The sequence below is a fragment of the Phocoena phocoena genome, chromosome 11, assembly GCF_963924675.1.
Source record: "Phocoena phocoena chromosome 11, mPhoPho1.1, whole genome shotgun sequence".
Taxonomy (NCBI): domain Eukaryota; kingdom Metazoa; phylum Chordata; class Mammalia; order Artiodactyla; family Phocoenidae; genus Phocoena; species Phocoena phocoena.
In genome coordinates this window covers 59,822,962-59,843,674 of record NC_089229.1, presented here as the reverse complement: position 1 = coordinate 59,843,674, position 20,713 = coordinate 59,822,962, and the positions used below count along the sequence as shown (strand labels likewise).

Here is a 20,713-nt window from a genome sequence, read left to right as displayed (position 1 = left end):
AGAACAAGCTGTCCAGGGTGGGTTAGATCTGGTCTTGTGCAGAGAAAGGAGAAGGGACCAAATGACCTTTGGAAGAATCTGGGGGTGCCAAGATGATGTTTAAAGAAAGAGGGCTCTCTTAACCCCAGGGAGAAAGTGAGAACAGCTTCTCCCAGTGGATTCCTGTGGGTAGGGGCACAGGCTCCTGGGTCACACAGGCTGGCCTTCGAGTTTCGACACCTATTAACTATGAGAACTTCAGCAAGATATTTCACTTCGCTGTACCTGACTGTCCCCATCTGTAAAATGGGGCTGATAATACCACTCATCTCACAGGGTTATTGAGAGGATTACATGAGATCAGACATAACTGAAGTGTTTAGTGGTGCGCTGTCCATAGTAAGTGCTCAGTAAATTTTTGTTTTGTTATTACTGTTATTTCATCAAGGGAATTATGGCTACACAGTGGATCCTAAACCCAAGCAGTGAAGCCGACAGGGAGAGAAAGGAGAGGGGGTGAAGGCTGGGGGAGGGGGCAGAGGGGTCAGTAAGGAGAAAAGGGGCCAGACAATGGAAAGGGAAGATAAAAGCAGGCAGGTAAAGGTGTGAGACTTGGAGGCGGAAAGAGAAAAAGGAATGACAGAGAGATGAAGGACAAGGAGAGATGCGGGGGGAGTTGGAGGGAGACAGAGGAGAACCCTGGGGGTGGGAGGCTTGTCCAGATCAAGGGGACAAATGGACGGGGCCCGCAGAGCAGGAGTCGGGGAAGTGGGAGGGGGAGAAGAGGCCTGTGGGGAGTACTGAGGGGCAAGGGAAGTGAGGAGAGAAGAAAGAAGAAAAGCAATGGGAGTACAGGCCGAGAGACAAAGGGGGAGGAGCGCTGCTCAGCTGCCCCCTCCTCGGCTTTCATTTTCAGCTTGGCTTCCCCCTGGCCTCCCTCCTGCACCCTCCTGCCAGCCTCTACCTTCTCAGCACCTCGCCCGGGGACAGATGAGGCAGCAGAGGGGTGAGGGGCTTGGGCTCTGCTCCCCAGGCGGTGAGGAGGAGAGGAAGGAAACAGTCCCCAAAGCAGAACAGAGCCTGCGGGTCCTCCCCGGCTTCTGGCGGCTTCCCCCTTCATCAGCATAAATACAAGACAGTGGCCGAAAGCAATGCACGATGGAGTAATAATAATAACAGCAGCTAAAGCATTAGCAGTCTGCAGTTTACAAAGTGTTCTACAAGCCCGAGTCTCCCAGCACCCCTTGTGATGTAGGCAGTATCACCCCCTGTATTACTCTCATTATCATCAAGGATTCTGTAATGCGCCCAGCCTGCTAGGCACTGTATCCTCTTACCCCTCGCGGCAATTCTGTTCGCCCCACCTTACAGACGACAAGCTGGGGCCTAGATGCTCTGCCCGACCCCCGTGCCTCATCTCTCAGCTCTGCCGGCCTTGCTCAACCCTCTTCTCTATTCTCTCATCTCCTCTTGCCCTCCCTTGATTCCCCTCTTCCAATCATGCTGCCTCATTAAACTTCAACCTGGCATTTTGTTCACTCTCCAGGCACTTCCCCCCTCACAGTGACCTGCAGGAACTGGTGTGATTACAGATGACTGACAGCCCCTTCACTGGGAGGGGCCACCCGACAAGGAGGGACAAAAAGGAAATCACATGGCAGTGGAAGTGAACTATGACAATGTCTTCAGAGATGCTGTTTTTTCCCCACGTTCTTCTCCAAAAGACCTGAGAGGATCTAACATGTAAGACACATAAAACAGAAAAACACACATGAAAGGGCCTCCCTGGTGGCACAGTGGTTAAGAATCCGCCTGCCAGTGCAGGGGACATGGGTTCAAGCCCTGGTCCGGGAAGATCCCACATGGCACGGAGCAACTAAGCCCATGTGCCACAACTACTGAGCCTGCACTCTAGAGGCCGTGAGCCACAACTACTGAAGCCCGCGAGGCACAACAACTGAGCCCACGTGCCACGACTGAAGCCTGCGTGCCTAGAGCCCATGCTCCGCAACAAGAGAAGCCACGGCAAGGAAAAAGCCCACACACCGCAATGAAGAGTAGCCGCCACTCGCCACAACTAGAGAAAGCCCGCGCAGCAACAAAGACCCAACGCTGTTTTAAAAAAACACACATGAAAGAGTAAGACAAGATCAACAAGTTGGGGTGAGAGAATGTCCCCCAAAAAGGAAACCTAAGGTTGGAGAATTACCACCGAGGAAACAAAAACTTAGCCCTCAGCTCTCGAACACTGAAAATAAATGAAACCAGGGAGTAGCTAAAATCCTCCTCGCCTCCACCAGATCCCTTCACGCGTTCATTGGTCATGAACTCAGCACCCACTGTGTGCCACAGATCAAAGACGTGATCAACGCCAAGGACATGGACTTTTCACTCTACAGGTTCAAGGAGGTTTTACCTGAGATGCACTGGGTGCAGCTGCTGTAGAAGGACTGACAGGACTCTGGGCTGAACGAGGTGGAGAGCAGTGAGGACTGCAGAGGTCAGAGGCAATGGGACGCAGGGAGAGGAAGGGCCCACACAACGTTGTCCCAGAACTGAGAAACCGAGGCTGGGGTGTGTCAGTGGCAGCCCTTAGTTTCCTGCCCCTGAGCCCTTTCCTGAGCGGCCTGTTTGGGATGAGGTCCCTGCCAGCCCGTTAACCCATCCACCTCGCACACCACGCTGGTGACGGCTGCTCTTGACTACCTCTGCTTGTTAGCGCATCAGCACGGGAATCATCAGGAATGAAAACAAATCAGATGAAAATAATATTCCATGCTCTCCCACAGAAACAAAATCTGCCCTCCGTGTTGGCACAATTTCCAGCCTGCGGGAAGGGTGAGCACAGTGAGAGTGACAGAGGACAGGGGCATGCAGGGAGGAAAGACATGGACCCCTGTCAGGGAAAACCCCAGATCTGTGCGGGGGGGCACCCTTCCACAATCACAAAGATGCTACCCCTTCCCCAGCAGCCAGCAAAACAGGGCCTACCCCCACACGTGTCTGTGGATGAAATACACATGTGGTAAACTTAAAAGCTGGTTCTTAGGAAGGCTGACACCTGGCCTGGCCAGCGCTGGAGGTACCTAAGTATATGGCGCTGCTGATACGCCCGGGGCACCCACTCCAATGTCTTAAAATGCTTCGAGGGGCTGTGAGTGGCTGGTGTGGCTTAAGACTGAAGCACAGTCCTGGGCAGGTAGGTGCGTCCGAGCGTTCACCAGCTCGGAGCACGCATGCTTCACCTGCTCAGCCACCGTGGAAAACTGGCCTCCTTTTCCCGCTCCCGCTCCCTTTCCTGAAGCATAGTTTGTCCTCACCAGGGACTCCTGGGTAAAAGAACCTGGAGTTAGGACAGAAGATCATTAAACTTCCCACAGAACAAAATTAGCTCTTTCCCACAGTGGGGGAAAAAAACACCACCACCCTCAGCTCCTCCCAGACCAGGCACCACTGTCACCTTCAGAGCCTGACCGAGCCTCCAGTGAGTAACAGAGACGAACAAGGCAACTCACAGAGCAGAGTCCCTCCCTGGTAGGCCAGGTAAACCAAGAGACGGCAAAGCCTTTCCTCCAAGCACCTCTTCCAACACACGGACCTCCCTTCCACGGCTCCCTAACGCGTGCAGAATAAACCTGCCTTCACGCCACAGCGCTGATTCCTCAGACCAACATTTAGAGCCCTCCTTAATACAGACCCATGCTGAGCTCCTACAATTTCTGCTTCCTCCATCACCTCCCCTCTCCCCAGCTGCTGATCCCGATGTGCTTCAAGGAACATGTCCTGAACCATCCTGCTTCCGGCCCATGTTGCCTGGAATGCCCTCTCCGCCACTTCCTGGAGCTCCCGTATGCTCATCAAAGCTCTCCCCACCCTCCTCCAGGGCAAGTGAAAATCCCACCTTCTTTCACTCATGCAAGTTGTCTCCCTGCCCACTAGACGGGCCTCCTGGCTCTTGTTCACCCGTGTGCCTGGTACTGAGAGGCAGTCTGGGGAACGTTCGTGGAATTGAGTGAAAACTCCAAACCTGCTCCCAGCCGAGCTTTCTTTTCTGGGACTCACAGTGGTCTCAGAAATAAGGAGGCCAATCAGGGACGCAGAGGTGGCTGATGTCTCTAGAGCCCCATTACCCCGAGTCAGGGTGGGACCCTGGGGAGACGGAGGCTGCTGCGGGAGACGTTACAGGTGCTTCTAGGCTTCCTGAAACCATTGGGACGGGCACTGCTGAGGGGCTCTAGGGGCCGTTAGACCAGCGGTGGAGGGTTTCCTTTCTTCCTCTGGCTCCTCTCTCTGTCACTCTCTCTCAGCCCCTCGCAATAGTCATCATTCTCTCTTTCAATTAGACAGGGGCTTCCTTCTGCCCGAGAGACACCTCCCCTTACAGCTTTGCTACTCAGAATGTGATCTGAGAACGGCAGCAACAGCATCGCTGAAAATGTGCTAGAAATGCCAACTCTCAGGCCCCAGCCCAGACCGGTCAGTCCCATCCTTCAGTTTAGCAAGATCCCCAGGTGGTTCGTGTATACATTAAAGTTTGAAAGACCTCATTTAAAGAACCAGAAAAGCTGTGCCCAGGGCCCAACAGGGAAGCTGAATGCTTCAGCTGTTCATTCATTTATCCTTTCAATAAATATTTAATAAGCACCTACTGGGTGCAAAGTGCGGTGCTAGGCACTGGGGAGGAAATGGTTCAGCCCCGGGTGCACAGGCTGGAGGGGGTGAGATCAGTGCTCCCCAGAGTTGGGGGGCTTAGATCAGGAACAGGGGTGCATTCCACTGGAGACTCTCTCAAGACCCTGAGGCTGGTGAGGGATCCCTCCCACTCCCTAATACAAAGACAGAGAATCAGTCAGAGAGATGGAAGGGAAAGAGTGATGAGAACGAGGGAGAATGCTGAGCAGGAAGAAACGGAGCCTGGAAATGAGGAAACGTGAGTCTACAACAGCCTCTCTGAACCACCCCTGCCGGCCACTGCAGAGATACATTCGGTCTTACTTCCCAAGCTCCCTGTGGAGTGCCCCCTCCAGGACGTGCCCCATCCCAACTCCAGGCAGATGGCCTCCCACAACAGGGGTCCTCAGTGGTCCATGAACGAAGGACAACCCCAGCCCTCCAGCACCCTCCACCCCAGGGGCTGAGAGGGGAGAAGATAGGTCACACCCAGAGGAGAATTGTCCACGGCAGGGGGACTGGTTGGAATGGCGTAGGGATGGTAAGAAGCACACAGACTCAGGAGACAGGGTGGGCCTGCAGGTGAAAGGGACTGCGGTGTCGAGAATGAACTCTAGGGAGGCCCATCGGGGGCCCCTGTGCTCAACAGCACAGGCAAGCCAGTGTCTTGGCTAGAAGTGTACAAGTGGAGACTGTGAGATGCGGTCAGATCTGGGCTCTCCTTGGATGATAAGGCTGACAGAACTTGCATGTGGATTCAGTATGAGAAGCGAGGGAAAGAGAGTTAACGAAGATGGGCCTGAGCTACCTGTCAGATTAGGGTAATCCAAGGTGATCTGGGAAGGGTTCCAGAAGAAAGGGTTAGGGCAAGGTTTGGAGGGAAGGAAAGACCTAGGGCATAAAGTGGGGAAGAAGAGAGTCCCTGTTGGGAAGTCATAAGGAATGAGAGTGAAGAGATGGGAAAAGAAGGGAACAACTATTCAGGGGTCCTTAGTTCAAGCTTCTCGAGGGCAAGAATTGCATCATCTGTTTCCACTGGATCCCTTAGGGTCTTCCATTGATATTCTGCACATGGCAGGTTTAATCAGGTGCTCAGTAAACATTTGTTGCTTGTTGAGAAGTGACCCAGAAGGCAGGGTAGGGTGGTATAAAGAGCACTCAACTATGTCTTGGGAGCCCTGACCACCTTCTGGCAGAGGGACCTTGGGCAAGTCACTGTCTCTCAGGGTCTCAGATCTTCAGTCCTTTCTCACCCCAATCCTCTTTCCTTGGCTCTAAGACCAGAATGCTGAGCTTCGGGAGCCACTGTAGGTCCTTGAGCAAGAGGTGGCATGAGGTGGGCAGTCTGGAGGGGAATGAAGCCGAGACCCAGAGGGTGGGTCGGAACCATCTAGATATGGGTCAACGAGAGTTCACCCACCAGGGTAGCTGGGAATGAAGAAAAATGATCAAGCCAAGAGCCCCACACATGCCATGCCCAAATTTTCCTTGCTGTGATGTCTCAGCATTTTGGGGGAGTTTTTGCAACTCCACAACTTCTAAATATTGAAATGCTTGGACTCAGTCATTGGGTGCCCTTTATTTTCTATCTGTTCTCACTCCTTAGGGGATCTCATTCAATGACACTGATGACCCCAAATTTATATCTACAGCCTGGACTCCACCACGAAACCCAGACCTGTACATCCCTCTGCCTACCAGATGCCTCCACTTGGTTGCCTAACAGGCATCTCAAACCTAACATGTCCAAACTGACTCCCCCCCAAACCAGCTCCTCCTGCAGTATTCTGCAATCTCCATGGTTCTGGTCACTCAGGCTAAATCCCTTGGTCTCATGCTGATTCCCCTCTTTCTCTCACACCCTCCACCCAGCCCATCAGCAAATCCCTGGGCTCTCTGAAAAGTACATCCAGAATCTGACCACTCGTCACCGCCTTCACTGCCACCTCCCTGGTCCAGGCCACCATCATCTCTTACCTGGTACTGCAATAGGCTCCTGCCTGGTCCCCCTCCCCCCCCCTTGTCTTCTCAATCGAGTCTCAACAGAACAGTAAGAATTTTCTATACAAATACAAGGCAGATCATGTCAAACCTTCTGCCCTGCTCCAAACCTTCCAGTGACTCTCCATCTTGCTCAGAGCTAAAGCTAAAGCCTCACGGTGGTTATTAGTCCCCACGTGATCTGGTTTCCATTACCTCTCAGTCCCACCATTCACTCTCTCCCTTATTCTCTCTGCTCCAGCTGTATCAGCCTCACCACTGTTCTCCAACAGTAGACACGCTCGCATCAGGGCCTTTGCCCTTGCTTTGTCAGGAATGCTCTTCCCCCAGAAATCTGCATGGGCCATAGCATCTGGTAAATGGCAGGCTCCATATGTTGGGGGGCTGAGCAGGGATAAGAAAGGGCATGAGGAGGAAGAGGAGATGATAATGGAGTCTGGTCCCACACAAGAAACAAAATGGTTCATCTTGCTTTCTCTGTCTTCCTCCTTATAGGGAACTTGCTCCACCCTGGTTCCTCAGGAAGCACCCCACTCTCCATCCCACCCTCAGGAGAGCCTCAAGCTCCAATGGCATCACATCCCTCCAGGACTCGCGGACCTCCTGAAAAGGAAACACCTCACTCCCCTGACGCTGAATGGGACAACCCTCTGCTCTGCTCCCAGAGGATGTGGGGAAGAACGGTCTCATCCAATCATTCACGCAGACACACTTATCTCCACCACCGTCCTGCTGGGCCTGAGCCCATCAAGTCCATCACCGCTCCCCCCCTTTTTTTTTTTTTTTGCGGTACGAGGGCCTCTCACTGCTGTGGCCTCTCCCGTTGCAAAGCACAGGCTCCGGACGCGCAAGCCCAGCGGCCATGGCTCACGGGCCCAGCCGCTCCGCGGCATGTGGGATCTTCCCGGACCAGGGCACGAACCCGGGTCCCCTGCATCGGCAGGCGGACTCTCAACCAGTGCGCCACCAGGGAAGCCCCCCGCTCCTCGTCTTCTTAACCTCTGCTTACTTTCCCTCTTCGGCCCTGCCTTGCTACTCCCAATCATCAGGGCCCCATTAGCACACATTGGAGGCAGGCTGAGGCGTGAAGGCTGGTGTGATGAGGCCAGAACAGCCCGGCCACGGGCCTCCAAGTCGTGGGGGAAGGCAAGCAGACTTGAGGGGAAGGCTTTGGGGGTGGGAAGGCTACAGAGGCCAGAGAGACAAGGAAACAAGCAAAGAGAATCAGAAGCTGTGATGAGATGGTGATCCAGAGGGATGCCGAGAGGGCATCGGCCAGAAAATGGGGGTCACACTCAGAAGCAGAAATGGGGAGAGAAGCAAGAGCCGACAGACGTCAGGAGCTGGAGACAGGGGGTGCGACAGAGAGCCTGACCCCCGAGACAGACAGACGGACAGAGACACACCAGAGGAAAGAGACAGAGAGACGCAGGAGCTAGACCGCTATAGGCGGGGAGGGACGGCGGCAGAGGCTACCCAAAGAGATGGAGAGATGCACGGACAGACCAGAAGGCTGCAAAAAGGCGAGAGAGAAGAAAGAGCGGAGGCGGGAGTGGCGGGAAGCGGCGGGCGCGGGGAGGGCGCAGCGGAGCAGGCGCGGGCGCCGGGAGCCGGCTCGTAAAAGCCGCGCCGAGCGGGTAAATTGCCGCCAGAATCGCTGAGCTCCACAAAACACTGCCCGCCCGGCCCGCCGCACCCGCTCCAATCTCGAGACTCATCGCCGCGCGGGCTGGTTATGCATTTAAATGTTATTTAATTGGATTGCGGAGGAGCTGGGGGCCAGAGCGGACCCCGCCCCCGCCCCGCACACGCCGCGCGCAGGGGCTGCTGCCTCCACCACAAATCCGTATTCCGAGTCACAGATTGCAGCGCACCCCCTCCCTACCTCCTCCCCAAGCCCGACGGCTCCCCTCCGCGTTTGGGGTCCTTCTTCTGTTCCCCCCTCCCAAACGGAGCCAGAGGACACTCAGAAAGACACAAGTCCCCGGAAGATGCGTGAAAACGCAGGGGCTACATAAAAAGACTCCAGACGCACAGAGACCCAACGGCAGCAAAAATGGGTCACACTGAATAATTACACGAGTGTCCATCTGGGAGATTTTTCAAAATGCAGAGACAAGGAAGATCCCCAGGGATCACAAAAGTACACAAATGCATGTAATACACTGGAGACCCACGCTCTGTAGGGAACACATCACCGTACCCCCTGGAATGGTTCTTACGAAGTGACACGACCACACAGGGGGGCAAGATCTTGCTAACTCAGTGACTTTCATAGCCCTTCCTAAAGCTAGGTAAGGAGTAAAACACACATTGACTCTCACACCCAGAGCCACCATCACACCCCAATCGCTCCACTGAGGTGCCTTTCCACGGTTGGAAGGCAAACCCTTTCTTCAAAGACTTGTTCCTCTCCCAGTGCACAGCAGAAAGCATCATCGGATGAGTTTCTGAGAGGCCACTGCATCAGTCCTCAAGTTTCCTAAAACCGAACAAAGAAACAAAACTGAGCCAAAATCACAGCAGGTGGGCTTGAGGACAGACACGGGGAAGGCCTTCCTCAGAAGACAAAGTTTGAGATCCCAAGGGGTGAGACTGGGCTTCTCCCCTATCAGCTGCAATAAGAGACCCATTTCTGCAGCCTGGACCAGGCGTCAGCACCATCAAGGTAGATGGAAGGACAAAATGACCTGCTGAGGCATGTCCCCCACACACTCCCAACCAGCCGACAGGATACTGCTGGCCTGAAATGATCAGGGTCAAGATGCTTCAATTAATGAAAATGGAAATGGCAACCCGGCTTGGCGCAGGCCACTGTGGAGGACTGTTCTGGGCTCTCGGCCACCCCCTCTGCGAGCTGGGCGTACAGACTGACATCAGGCTGAGATCCTTGAGGAGGAGTTAGGGTCAGAAGAACAGGCAAGATGTGCAGGAAAATTCTATTGCAGTTGTTTTGTTTGTTTTGTTTTTGACAGAATGAGGGCCAAAACAAGGAGAGAGAAAAGAAAAAGGGAGAGAAAGTTTCCCCAAATACATAATTCAACCTTGACTGGTAAGCTTGGGCTGTGGCCAGGCTGGCATAAAGACCTCTGAAGAAGAAAGCAATTCAGCCTCCCCCAAAGCAATTTATTTCTGTATCACCTGATGGTCATAGCTGGGACGTTTATCCATGTGTCTAACCTCAGTGTCTTATGCGCCAACTGAAATTATTTCCTTCTTTGGGGCATCAGGAAAAAATAGAAAACAGCTGGCCTACATCCTCCCAAAGAGGAATATTTGGAGAATTGAGACCTAGTCTGGGCCGGGCCACAATCTCTATTCCCTCCCTCCATTCCACTCATCTTCTCTGCCCGGCAATGCCCAGGCTGAGTTTCTGGCCTTTTTTGCTTCAGCACCTGGACACCCCCTGACACACCTATTGCTGTTTTCCATCCCAGAGGTTCACAGAACAAGAGATCAAAAAGGAAGCCCCATTTCCCATCTCCCATAGAGCCACGCCCAACACCTGGTTCCGGCCAATCCTGGCCCCTGAGCCCCTCCCCTCAACCTTGCAGTTGGGGCTGAGAAATTCTTGGGGCAATCTGACACCATTGGGTGTTCTCCCTTTCCGAACACCCATGCCATGGAGGTGGCAAGATTGAGCAAGTGATGAGAGAAGAACTTTCCAATCATTGCCCTCTCTCAGTGGCACACAGCCTCCTATACACAGAGGGCTAATCCCTTCCTCAGTCAGTGTGCCCAGAGCCCTGTGTTTAGAACTTGCTCACAGCACGTTTTCTGTTTGATTTAAACTATAATTATATGCTTGTATCTCCCAGCACCAGACAGTGAGCAACATGAGGGCAAAGAATCATCTAATTCACCTCTGTCACTCCCTACAGTGTCTAGTGTGGGGAATGGCACATAGCAGACATCAATAAGTGTTTGTCAAACTGGGAAAGGAAAGTCAAGGACCACACAGTGGTCAAACTCAAGACTCAATCTTGGGTCTTCCCTGGTGGCTCAGTGGTTGAGAATCCGCCTGCCAGTGCAGGGGACACGGGTTCGATCCCTGGTCTGGGAAGATCCCACATGCCGCCGAGCAACTAAACCCGTGCGCCACAAGTACTGAGCCTGCGTGCCACAACTACTGAGCCTGCGCTCTAGAGCCCGCGAGCCACAACTACTGAAGCCCACACGCCTAGAGCCCGGCTCCGCGACAAGAGAAGCCACCGCAATGAGAAGCCCGTGCACCACAAGGAAGAGTAGCCCCCGCTCGCCGCAACTAGAGAAAGCCCGCGTGCAGCAATGAAGACCCAACACAGCCAAAAATAAATAAATAAATTTATTTATTTTTAAAAAAAGACTCAACCTTGCTTTAGGCCATCCTGTTTCAGTAAGAAAAAAACACAGGAAGAGCCCCTTTCCTCCCCAACACACTCCATCCTGCAGAGTCTCAGAAGCACTCCCACCCCAAGCACAGCTTGGTTTCTGTCAAGTTGAGTGTGTGTAATTGTGTGCGTGTGTGTGCGCATACATACGTGTTGGAGTGGGACCTTGAAGACCCCATCACTTCTCTGAACCGGAATTCGCGTCACCATCCCTGGGCAAACACAACAAACTCTGGAGATACTCATGTTACTGGATGGGCACCCTGGGGTAGATCTCCAAACCCAGATGCGAGCACCCAGATGTGCATTCGTCCTGGACACCTACTTTGTGCCAGGTGTGGGGTTACATACGGGGAGAGGAATATGAGGCCCTCTCCTTGCCTTCAGGGCATCCAGTGCAATCCTGTCTTCACCTTGGCTGCATATCCACAGCACAAAGAGAAAAATAGATGCGAGGCTATACTTCAGACCTCCCTAATTAACATCTCTTCGAGTGGAGCTGGGATGCTTGCCTTTTTTAAAGCCTCTACAGGTGAACTGGTTCACAGTTCTATCCACAGAACCTTCCAAGAGGATGGAATGCTCTGCATCTGCGTCATCCAGTCCGTAGCCACTAGCCACGTGTGGTTACTGAGCACTTGGAATATGGCAAGTGACTGAAGAGTTGAATTTTTTATTTTGCTTAATTTTAATTAAACAGCCACACATGGCTAGTGGCCAACATATCAGACTGCAAAACTCTTGATGATCCCAAATCACTTCAATTTGGCTTTAAAATACTTTTCACAACATTGTGTGTGTGTGTGTGTGGCAGGGGTGGGGGGGTGTTGCCACGCCGTGCGGCTTGCGGGATCTTAGTTCCCTGACAAGGGATTGAACCCCGGCCCGGGCAGTGAAAGCACCTGAGTCCTAACCGCTGGTCTGCCGGGGAATTCCCTTACAATATTGTTTGGGAGCAGCTGACATCACCATGCCCTTTGGCCCAGGAGAAAACAATGAGCTTCCCCTCGCTAAGGACACTCTCACTTGTACTGAAGAAACTGTTCTAAAATGGATTGGGGGGTAGGGGCCAGGCTGGTATTTTAAGGCCTATTAGCCAGCTAAGCCACCACACCAGCCTCCATGCCCAGACTGGAGGAAAGGCATGGAGTACCCATTTGTTAGAGGTTGACATTGGTCAGGGAAGAAAAAGCGGTGACATGATTTTAGGTGCCTGTTATGGACTGAATTGTGACTCCCCCAAACTCCTATTGAAGCCAAGTTAAACGAGGTCATAAGGGTGGGTGGCACCTTAATGCAATACGACTGGTGTCCTTCTAAGAAGAGGGATACCAGGCAGGTGCACACAGAGAAAAGGCCATGAAGGACACAGCGAGAAGGCAGCCACCCGCACACCCAGGAGAGAGGCCTCAGGGGAAATCAAACCTGCTGACATCTACATCTTGGACTTCTAGCCTCCAGCACTGTGAGAAAATAAATTGTTCAAGCCCCCCAGTCTGTGGCATTTTGTTATGGAAGCCCTAGCAGACTAACATGGTGCCCTTGGGGAAAAGCAGGCCCAGGACCCTATTCAGCCTCTCCCTGAAAAGATGCACCCCAAGAATTGAGGGCAACAACCCTCTAGAAGCCAGATCCAGCAGTGACTCTGACACATCTAAGCCTTCAAGTCATCATCTTGGCCACTACTATTCAAGAGCCTCTACGCACTGCCCAACCCTACCTCCAGGACCGCGTGATTCTCACCCCAATGCTAGGCTTTCACCCCAACCAACTCTATCCCCCTGAGACATCTTCCCTACACACTAATCCCCTCCCTTCCCATTCCTGACCCCACTGCACCTACACTGCCTCCTATATGGCTTGCCCCTCCATCCCCCATCTGTTGGGTGTTTTAAGTGCATGTTCTGTGCATCTCACTTCCTTCACTGGACTGCAAATTCTCAAAGATTAGTCTAGCATTCAAGACCTTTCACAAGCTGGCCCCAACTTAGCTCTCCACCTTGTTCTCCCAACTGGGCCAAGTCAACATTAATCTACTTGCCAGCCCTTGAACAATGCTCTTCACTAAGCTCTCCAAAACTTTCCCAGTCTCTAAAGCCATCTGAAATGCCACCTCCTCCAGAAAGCTCTCCCTGACTACCTTAGCTAAATACATAAGAGAACAATGGCTCTTATCTCTGCAATTATTCCAGTGCCCAGTTCTAGTGCTCTAACCGGGGCAATAACTACTTAGAAAGAGAGGAAAGGAGTCTAAGGAACATGGCGGTGCAAAACTGTAATGTAATTCTGATGCCAACCACCCGGAGTTAGCACAGACCCCTCAGGTTTAAGGGCAGAGCCCCCAATAAGACTGCCCTCACTGTAGATGCCAACTTCAAGTTTGGAGGTCCCCAGGCCACCTGCACTGCTGACTAACTGGCTACAAATTCAAGGGTTCCCACACCCTCCTCAGGCTCGATAACTTGCTAGAATGACACAGAACTTAGGAAAGCACTCCACTTACAATTACAGTTTTATTATAAAGGATACAAATCAGGACCAGCCAAATGAAGAGACACATAATGCAAGATCTGGCAGGCTCCCAGTTTCCACGTCCTTTCTCACAGAGTCAGGACACATCACCCTCCTGACACATCCATGTGTTCACCAACCAGGAAGCTCACCGAAGCTTCCATGTCCAGAGTCTTTATTAGGGTTTCATTATGCAGGCATAAGTGATTGAAATCATTGACCACGTGGCTGAGCTCAGCCTCCAGCCCTGCCTCCCCTCTCTGGAGGGCAGGCTGGTATCACCTGGTTTGAAGCCCCAGCCCTCTAATCACACTGTTGGTCTTTCGGGCATGGTCAGCCCCCCGACCCAAATTTCAGCATAACCTCAAGTGTGGTCTGAGGGTCCCACCATGGACGACAAACTCCCAGCACTTGGGAAATTCTGAGGATCTAGAGGCTCCCTCCCAAGAACCAAGAATGGAGGCCATTCCAATTATTTATTATCCAATGGGGGGGACACATATTAAAAATCTTATTTATTGGGCTTCCCTGGTGGCGCAGTGGTTGAGAGTCCACCTGCCGATGCAGGGGACACGGGTTCGTGCCCTGGTCCGGGAAGATCCCACATGCCGCGGAGCGGCTGGGCCCGTGAGCCATGGCCACTGAGCCCGCGCGTCCGGAGCCTGTGCTCCGCAACGGGAGAGGCCACAACAGTGAGAGGCCCGCGTACCGCAAAAATAAATAAATAAATAAATAATCTTATTTGAGAGCTGGAGATGACCTGTCCTAGGAGCTAGAGTCCAACCACGTGTTCCTTATTAAGCTGGTCTCTGCCCCCAACTGAATTCACTCTCCCAGTCCTTACTAAAGGGGCAGCCATTCAGCAGACGTAAGAAATGAGTCAGCTGGAGATACCAGGCTCCCATCCACCCATCACAGTGCCCCAAGTAGCAGACAAACCACTGGACAGGGCCCTAACAGAGACCCTGCAGCTTTGGTAAGGCAATTAGAGACTGTTCATACCACCCCGAGCTACCCAAGAGAACCCTTTGCAAACAGGAAGAGGTAAGAGATGGGAAAACATAAACCACCACCTTCTACACCTGACACGCAGGAGGGAAAAAGAGCCAACACAAAAGGGTTTAGGAGCTTTTAATGCTTAGACGGAAAAATCACAGGCTGGATTTGTCATAAACTCATGAGTCCATCTCTGGTGGGGCAAGAATCTGCCCGTCACTCGGGCTACAGGTGGAGGCCCAGACCCCGACCCCCACCCGGGTCTTTGGGTCAGAGGGGCTTCCTGTGTAGTGCAGTGCAGTGCCGTGCCTCCCCAGCGTGAGGGCAAGAAAGCTAGAAAAGGTGTAATGCGCACCCACGTGCCAGGCATTACGCAAGGCACTTTTAAGGGTTATCTCAGTCAATCCCCACACCAGCCCCACGAGGCAGGGACCCATTTTATAGATGAGGATCCTGAGGCTTGGAGAGGTCAAGCAACTTGTCCAAAGTCATAAAGTTCACAAGTCTCAAAGCTGGGATGGAAATCCAGGTCTTCTGGCCGTTCCCACGCTGCCACACTGAACTGTCTCTCTCTGACGCAGCCTCAGTCTCCCATCAGAAGTTGAATCTCAGCAGCCATGACCCACGCTTTGTCCTGGTCCCTGTGAGGCAAGGGGTGAGCTGAAGGAAGCCGTTCTAGGACGGGTGGGGATCCTGGCAGAATCTTTTCTCTAAAACGGCAAATATGACCTCGGAAGTCACTGTTCAGGTCACTCTCCGCCGAAGAGAGGCTCCAGGGAAACACTGAGGTGGAGCGGTTTGCAGGTGCTGGCTCTCTGTGGAGCTGGGTACCACAGACCAAAGAAGCAACGCTCAAAGGAAGGTGAGGCGGGCAGGAATCGGGAGGGCAAGCAGGAGTAGTGTCCGAACTGCCGCGGCAGGTCCCAGCAACCAGGGAGCCGAGGGGGACCTTGTCGCTCCAGTCCAGGAGGCACGCGGCCATCTGCTTGCCCCGAAGGACCCAGGGGACCTTGAACACATCCTGTGCAGGCCGCAGGGGCGCTCACTTCGTTAACAGCGGCAGCAGCCCCAGCTCGTTCAGTCTCTCCTTGGCCACCACCTCCCAGCCCTTGTTGGCCTGCGGGTTGCGAGGAGAGGGGTGCAGGAGCCCCTCCACCTGGACCTCGGGCATCAGGCCGGCCAGAGCTCGCCGCGCCCGCTGCTCGGCCAGGCGGCCCACGCCCACCACCAGCCTCACCCCCAGCAGCTGCACCTGCCGGCACAGGGCCGCATCACAGACCCCAAGGAGCTGTTCTCGCTGCTTGGCCGGCAGCTCGGCGGGGGTGAGGTTGCGGCCGCTGGGAGCCAGGAGGAGCAGAGGACACAGGTTGTGGACGAAACAGTGACGAAAGAAGACCTCGGGCTGTCCACAGAGGTTCCGGAAAAAGCCCCAGAACCGGGCACCACTCACCTCGGACTGAGGGCACTCCAGTCCCAGCACTGGTCGCTTGGGGTGCTCTTGGGGAGGGGTCTGCACAGGCCCCCCAACGCCCAACCAGTCCCGGACTACACTCACTTCCCCAAAGGGCACCTGTGGGGAAGGAGAGACACACCAGGGCTTCAGACTGGAGACCTGACGCCTGGGCTCTGAACCAACCAGCCCCTCTCCACCCTCCAAGAGGATCTAGCTGCACCCCACTCACCCCCCACTCCAACCACCTTCACCCAAGGGCCTGAGACAAGGATTCCTGGCCCTTGGTTTGAGCCTGTCCCTCTTTCTCCAATTGTTCGTGTGGCTTGCGGTCCAGGGGGATCTATTTGTTTGCCTCTACCCCACGAGCCTTTGGAACCAGGTACAGGAAGCGCATGGGGGATATGTGGTCCCACACAGGGCGTGGTGGGTAGCAAGGGGGACAGACAGATGGCCCGAGACAGAAAGGCGGCCAGAGCTAGAGGAGGCACAAGGACAGGGCTGACCACTGCTCTCTGGGTGCCCTCTCAGCCCCAAGCCTCAAGCTGTCGTTTCCATCGATCATCATGGATCACCTTTCAGCCCCCAGTTGGGATCAATAAAAGCGATTGAGCCTCCTGCCCTGAAGCCTCTTCCCCTCCCCCACCTGCCGAGCACCCGCACGGAGGGGCAGTCACTCATCTGGAGGTCTGAAAGGGAAGCAGGCAGGCCCTGGAGTCTGCTCTGTTCCGAAGCTCTCCTCAAGCTAAGAAGCAGAACCCGGGTTGCCGGGAAGTCCTGCATCTCTTCCCTACCCACCCCGGTCAACCAGTCTCCCCACGGACCCCGTAAGTCCCGGTCCCTCTCCTGAACTCAAGCACGCTCTAGGGAGAGGGGAGATCCGGCAGGGTAAGGAAAGGATGGGGCTGGCGGAAGGAAGGGCTCTCAGAGGCAATTAGTGGACAGCTCACAGGGGAAGCGGAACTACCATTAATGCGCTTGGTTAACTAGGGGCAGCGAGACCGGGAGAGTGTCTGAGACCACAGGAGCCAGTGTGCGGGGCGGGGGGCCCACACACGTCCACAGCCGCGCACAGGCTCCCCACAGCACGGGCAGCCAAGCACCCACCCTGAAGCCTCCCCCTCCACCCAGCAGAGGAAGCCGACCTCTTTACCCCAGTCTGGGCCATGCCAAAGGGTCCTGGGTTCATGCCCAAGAAGAGCACTTGCTTGGGCCCCCGGCAGTAGCGGGTCACGTAGCTGCGATGCGGCTCCCATGCATACTCCACAGGATTGTAGACGATGCCCACAGGCTCAGAAAACTGCAGCTGCTTCAGCTCAGCGTTAAGCCGGAGCTCCTCCTGCAAGAAGCCCTCGGCCGAGCTTCGAGGGGAGGGCTGGGGCTCCACCAGAGCAGCCCCCTCATGGAGGGGCCCCGGTGGGAAAGCCTGGGGCACAGCCATGACACTGTCACCTGGAAAAGAGATGGACAGAGGCCCCAACAGCCCCAGTCATAGCGTGGGAGGGATCCAGGCTGGCCAGGGCCCCTACTACCACTTCCTGGGCTCAGAAGAGACTGTCGGGCTTCCCTGGTGGCGCAGTGGTTGGGAGTCCGCCTGCCGATGCAGGGGACACGGGTTCGTGCCGCGGTCCGGGAAGATCCCACGTGCCGCGGAGCGGCTGGGCCCGTGAGCCATGGCCACTGAGCCTGCGCGTCCGGAGCCTGTGCTCCGCAACGGGAGAGGCCACAACAGTGAGAGGCCCGCGTACCGCAAAAAAAACAAAAAAAAAGTAAAAAAAGAAGAGACTGTCAGTCACCCCCAACCTCCAGGCAAGCCCTCGCCCATCTCAGCTCCTGGCAATGAAGGGCCCTTCCTCTTCTGGATTCAAGTATCCTCCCTCTTTATATATTACCTGGTGAGCACAACCCATAACCGCCAACCACCCCCCACTGCAAACCTCCTTTCCATCAGGCACAGGTTTTGAGTCACTGGTTTCTAGGCCACACCTAGGTTTTCAATAAATATTTACATGGCAAACTTTCAGCACCTAAAACAAGCCCAGCCAGGAGGGGCTGTGTCCTGGAAACCAACGTGCTAAGGGTGGGATACAGGTGCACAGCCACAGCCCAGAGACTAATTACGGAGCTGATTACAACAGCTTCCAGGTGGTGAGCAACTGCTCCGTGCCAGGTACCCCTCACTGATGTGCACAACAGCCCCACGAGGTGGGTATTACTGTTCCCACGTTACAGGCGAGAGAACTGAGGCTTAGCAAGGTCAAGCAACTTGCCCAGGGTCACGCACTCAGCAAATAATGAAGCCGGGATTTGAACCCAAACCATCTGACTCAAGGCTGTGCGCGTCACCTTCCACACCCATCTCGCTTTAGACGGTTCGATCGGCCACCCTGCTAATTCTACAACCCCCCAACCCCAGCCCAGCTTCTTGCCCCCGTTCAAGAATCCTCAGTGGTGAGTGAGACGATTACCAGATTCACACTAGACTCCTACAAGCTAGGTAACCCTGGCCAGAGCCTCAAGTCTCCTCACCCAAATACTAAGAAAAACAATATCCACTTAACAACATTGATATAAGAAATGGAATGAGATATTGTGTGTAAAGGGTGGCCCGGGGGAGGTAAATGGGGAAGGGAAGAGGACGAGAAAGAGGGAAGGGGGGAAGCAGGAAGAGGGAGCACCCCAGCGAGCTCTGTAACCCACAGAGGCCATTCCTTCCAATCTTCCTTCTAATCACTCCCATGCAAACCCAGTGGTCCAAACTGACCTTTCCATTCACACTTTCAAAACGCCCTTCCTACCTCAACTCCGCAAACCTTGCACATGCTATTTCTACAAACCCAATTTTTCACAGACTCCTTGAGTGAAGCACGACTGTGAGTCCCTTACCCCCCACACACATCCAAATCGTACCTCCCCTTCCAGATGCAGCTCGAACTATCCCTTTGGTAAAGCCGTCCCTCTTCAGGACGCTGCACCATTTGCTGTACCTTCCCAGCCTCGCCCAACCCAAGTGCGGCTGGTGTGAGGCCTGGGAATCTGTATTTTAAACAGGCTTCTTCAAGTGATGCTGATTGTTGGTGACGGCTGAGAACCACTGCACGTCACCATGGTTAGCTGCTTCTTCGTGAATTCACACCTGGCCTCTCAGACTAGATTTAAGGCAGATCAGAGAGGAGACCCTGTTTAATTTTCCTCCATAGCTCCAAGGTCCTAGCTTTTATTAGGCAGTCAACAAACACCTGCTCAGCTGTATCCATACCATCTTTTTTCAATCCTGTTTAAAACTACCTTCTGGGAGTTCCTGGTGGCCTAGTGGTTAGGATTCCGGGCTTTCATTGCCATGGACCAGGTTCAATCCCTGATTGGGGAACTGAGATCCTGCAAGCTGTGCAACACGGCCAAAATAAATTTAAAAATAAATAAAACTACCTTCTACCCAGGAGCCTTTCCTGATGGACTCCTCTCCACTTCTACATCCTGAGTCCACTCAAGGCTCAGCTGCCTGCTTTGCCCTCTGCTTGCTTCTGAGGGCTTGCCAGGCTCTGGCATGTTTCCATCACATCTGGGCCTCCCACAGGGCAGGGACCATGGTTCTTCTCCCTCTCAACCCCTTGCCCAGGTCAAGAGCAAACTCTTCCCCGAGATGGGACCTCAAGGTTGACACAACAGCTTGATCCATCAACCTGTTCTCTGACCCTAGCCTAGAGAAAGTGGGAGAGAGAAAAAAAAAAATCTTAACTATACCCCAATATAAAATAAAAATTAAAAAAAAAATCAGGGCCAAACTTAGGAAATCCTTCCCTAGACTGATCTCAGAAGTCTTTAACTGATCTGTCTGGGTGGCTACCCACGGCCAATTGAACTCAAACAAAAGCTGAGAAGGGAGCTGCGGAGAACTCAATTGTCTCAGGGGCCCTTGATTTGCATCTCCCTACACAGTGCCAACAGTAGTAGGTTGGCTGCTCCAAGTCTGGGACCTCTCTCAGGCCTTAAGTTGAGCCTACCTCTGATCTTTAGGGACCCATGCTGAAGACAGCAAGGCTGGGGGTACACAAAAGAGTGACAAGGTCTTATTTTCAGTGTTCCAGAATTTCAAAGCCTGACCGGACGGCAAGAGCTGCAGGCTATGTGTCAACTGACTCAAATTCTAGTCCTGGTTTTATCTCCTAAGGTTCTCTTAAGTCATTTACCTCTCTCCTCTATGAAATAAAAATCACAAATTCCATCCAACCTACCACCAGCTGTTAACTCATTTATACTTTTCAATATTTATGAGTCTCTTACATGAGAGGCACTGTGGTAGTCTCCTGGTGGGGAAGAAGTCCAAAATGAATAAAATGTAAGCCAGGTTCATAAATGACTGTGACAAGAGAGATAAACAATTGTTATACACTGTGATTCCAGCTTTAATGTCCTGAACAAAACACCATGAAAGCCCACCAAAGGAGAAATTTGGATGTCCTATCGAAAGTCACCCAGGGCCACAGACTTAAGAAAGGCAGATACTTTCTAAATGACAGTGTCATATTACATTAAGTGCGAAGGAAATGGAGGGTGACCCACCGATAAGTCTGGCCACCCAGGCTCTCTGACACTAAACCCAGCAAGTGCAGAAGGAATCCAAGACACTATCCACTCCCCTGTCCCTTGGGGGCACTCCAGGAATCCACAGGGACAATCAGCAAATCCTTAAACCAATAATGATAACAATAATAATAATGGAGCATGGACCCCG

At 53.4% G+C, this 20,713-nt stretch overlaps 1 protein-coding gene across 1 annotated transcript; it reads right to left on the bottom strand.

Moving 5' to 3' along the window:
* Positions 1-15,383: 15,383 nt before the first annotated feature.
* On the bottom strand, positions 15,384-20,299 carry SMUG1 (single-strand-selective monofunctional uracil-DNA glycosylase 1). The gene is made up of 3 exons (XM_065887726.1): positions 20,263-20,299; positions 17,132-17,430; positions 15,384-16,098 (listed from the first exon to the last, which is right to left on the bottom strand). The coding sequence occupies exons 2-3, from the start codon at positions 17,417-17,419 to the stop codon at positions 15,571-15,573; spliced, it is 816 nt and encodes a 271-aa protein (XP_065743798.1). The 5' UTR covers positions 17,420-17,430; positions 20,263-20,299; the 3' UTR covers positions 15,384-15,570.
* Positions 20,300-20,713: the final 414 nt, after the last annotated feature.

Bases quoted from the DNA above. Each gene is read 5' to 3' on its own strand.
- SMUG1 (XM_065887726.1), bottom strand. From the start codon at position 17,419: ATGGCTGTGCCCCAGGCTTTCCCACCGGGGCCCCTCCATGAGGGGGCT. The intron at 16,099-17,131 runs GTAAAGAGGTCG...CCTTCCCCACAG, and splicing joins TTGGCATGGCCCAGACTGGG to GTGCCCTTTGGGGAAGTGAG.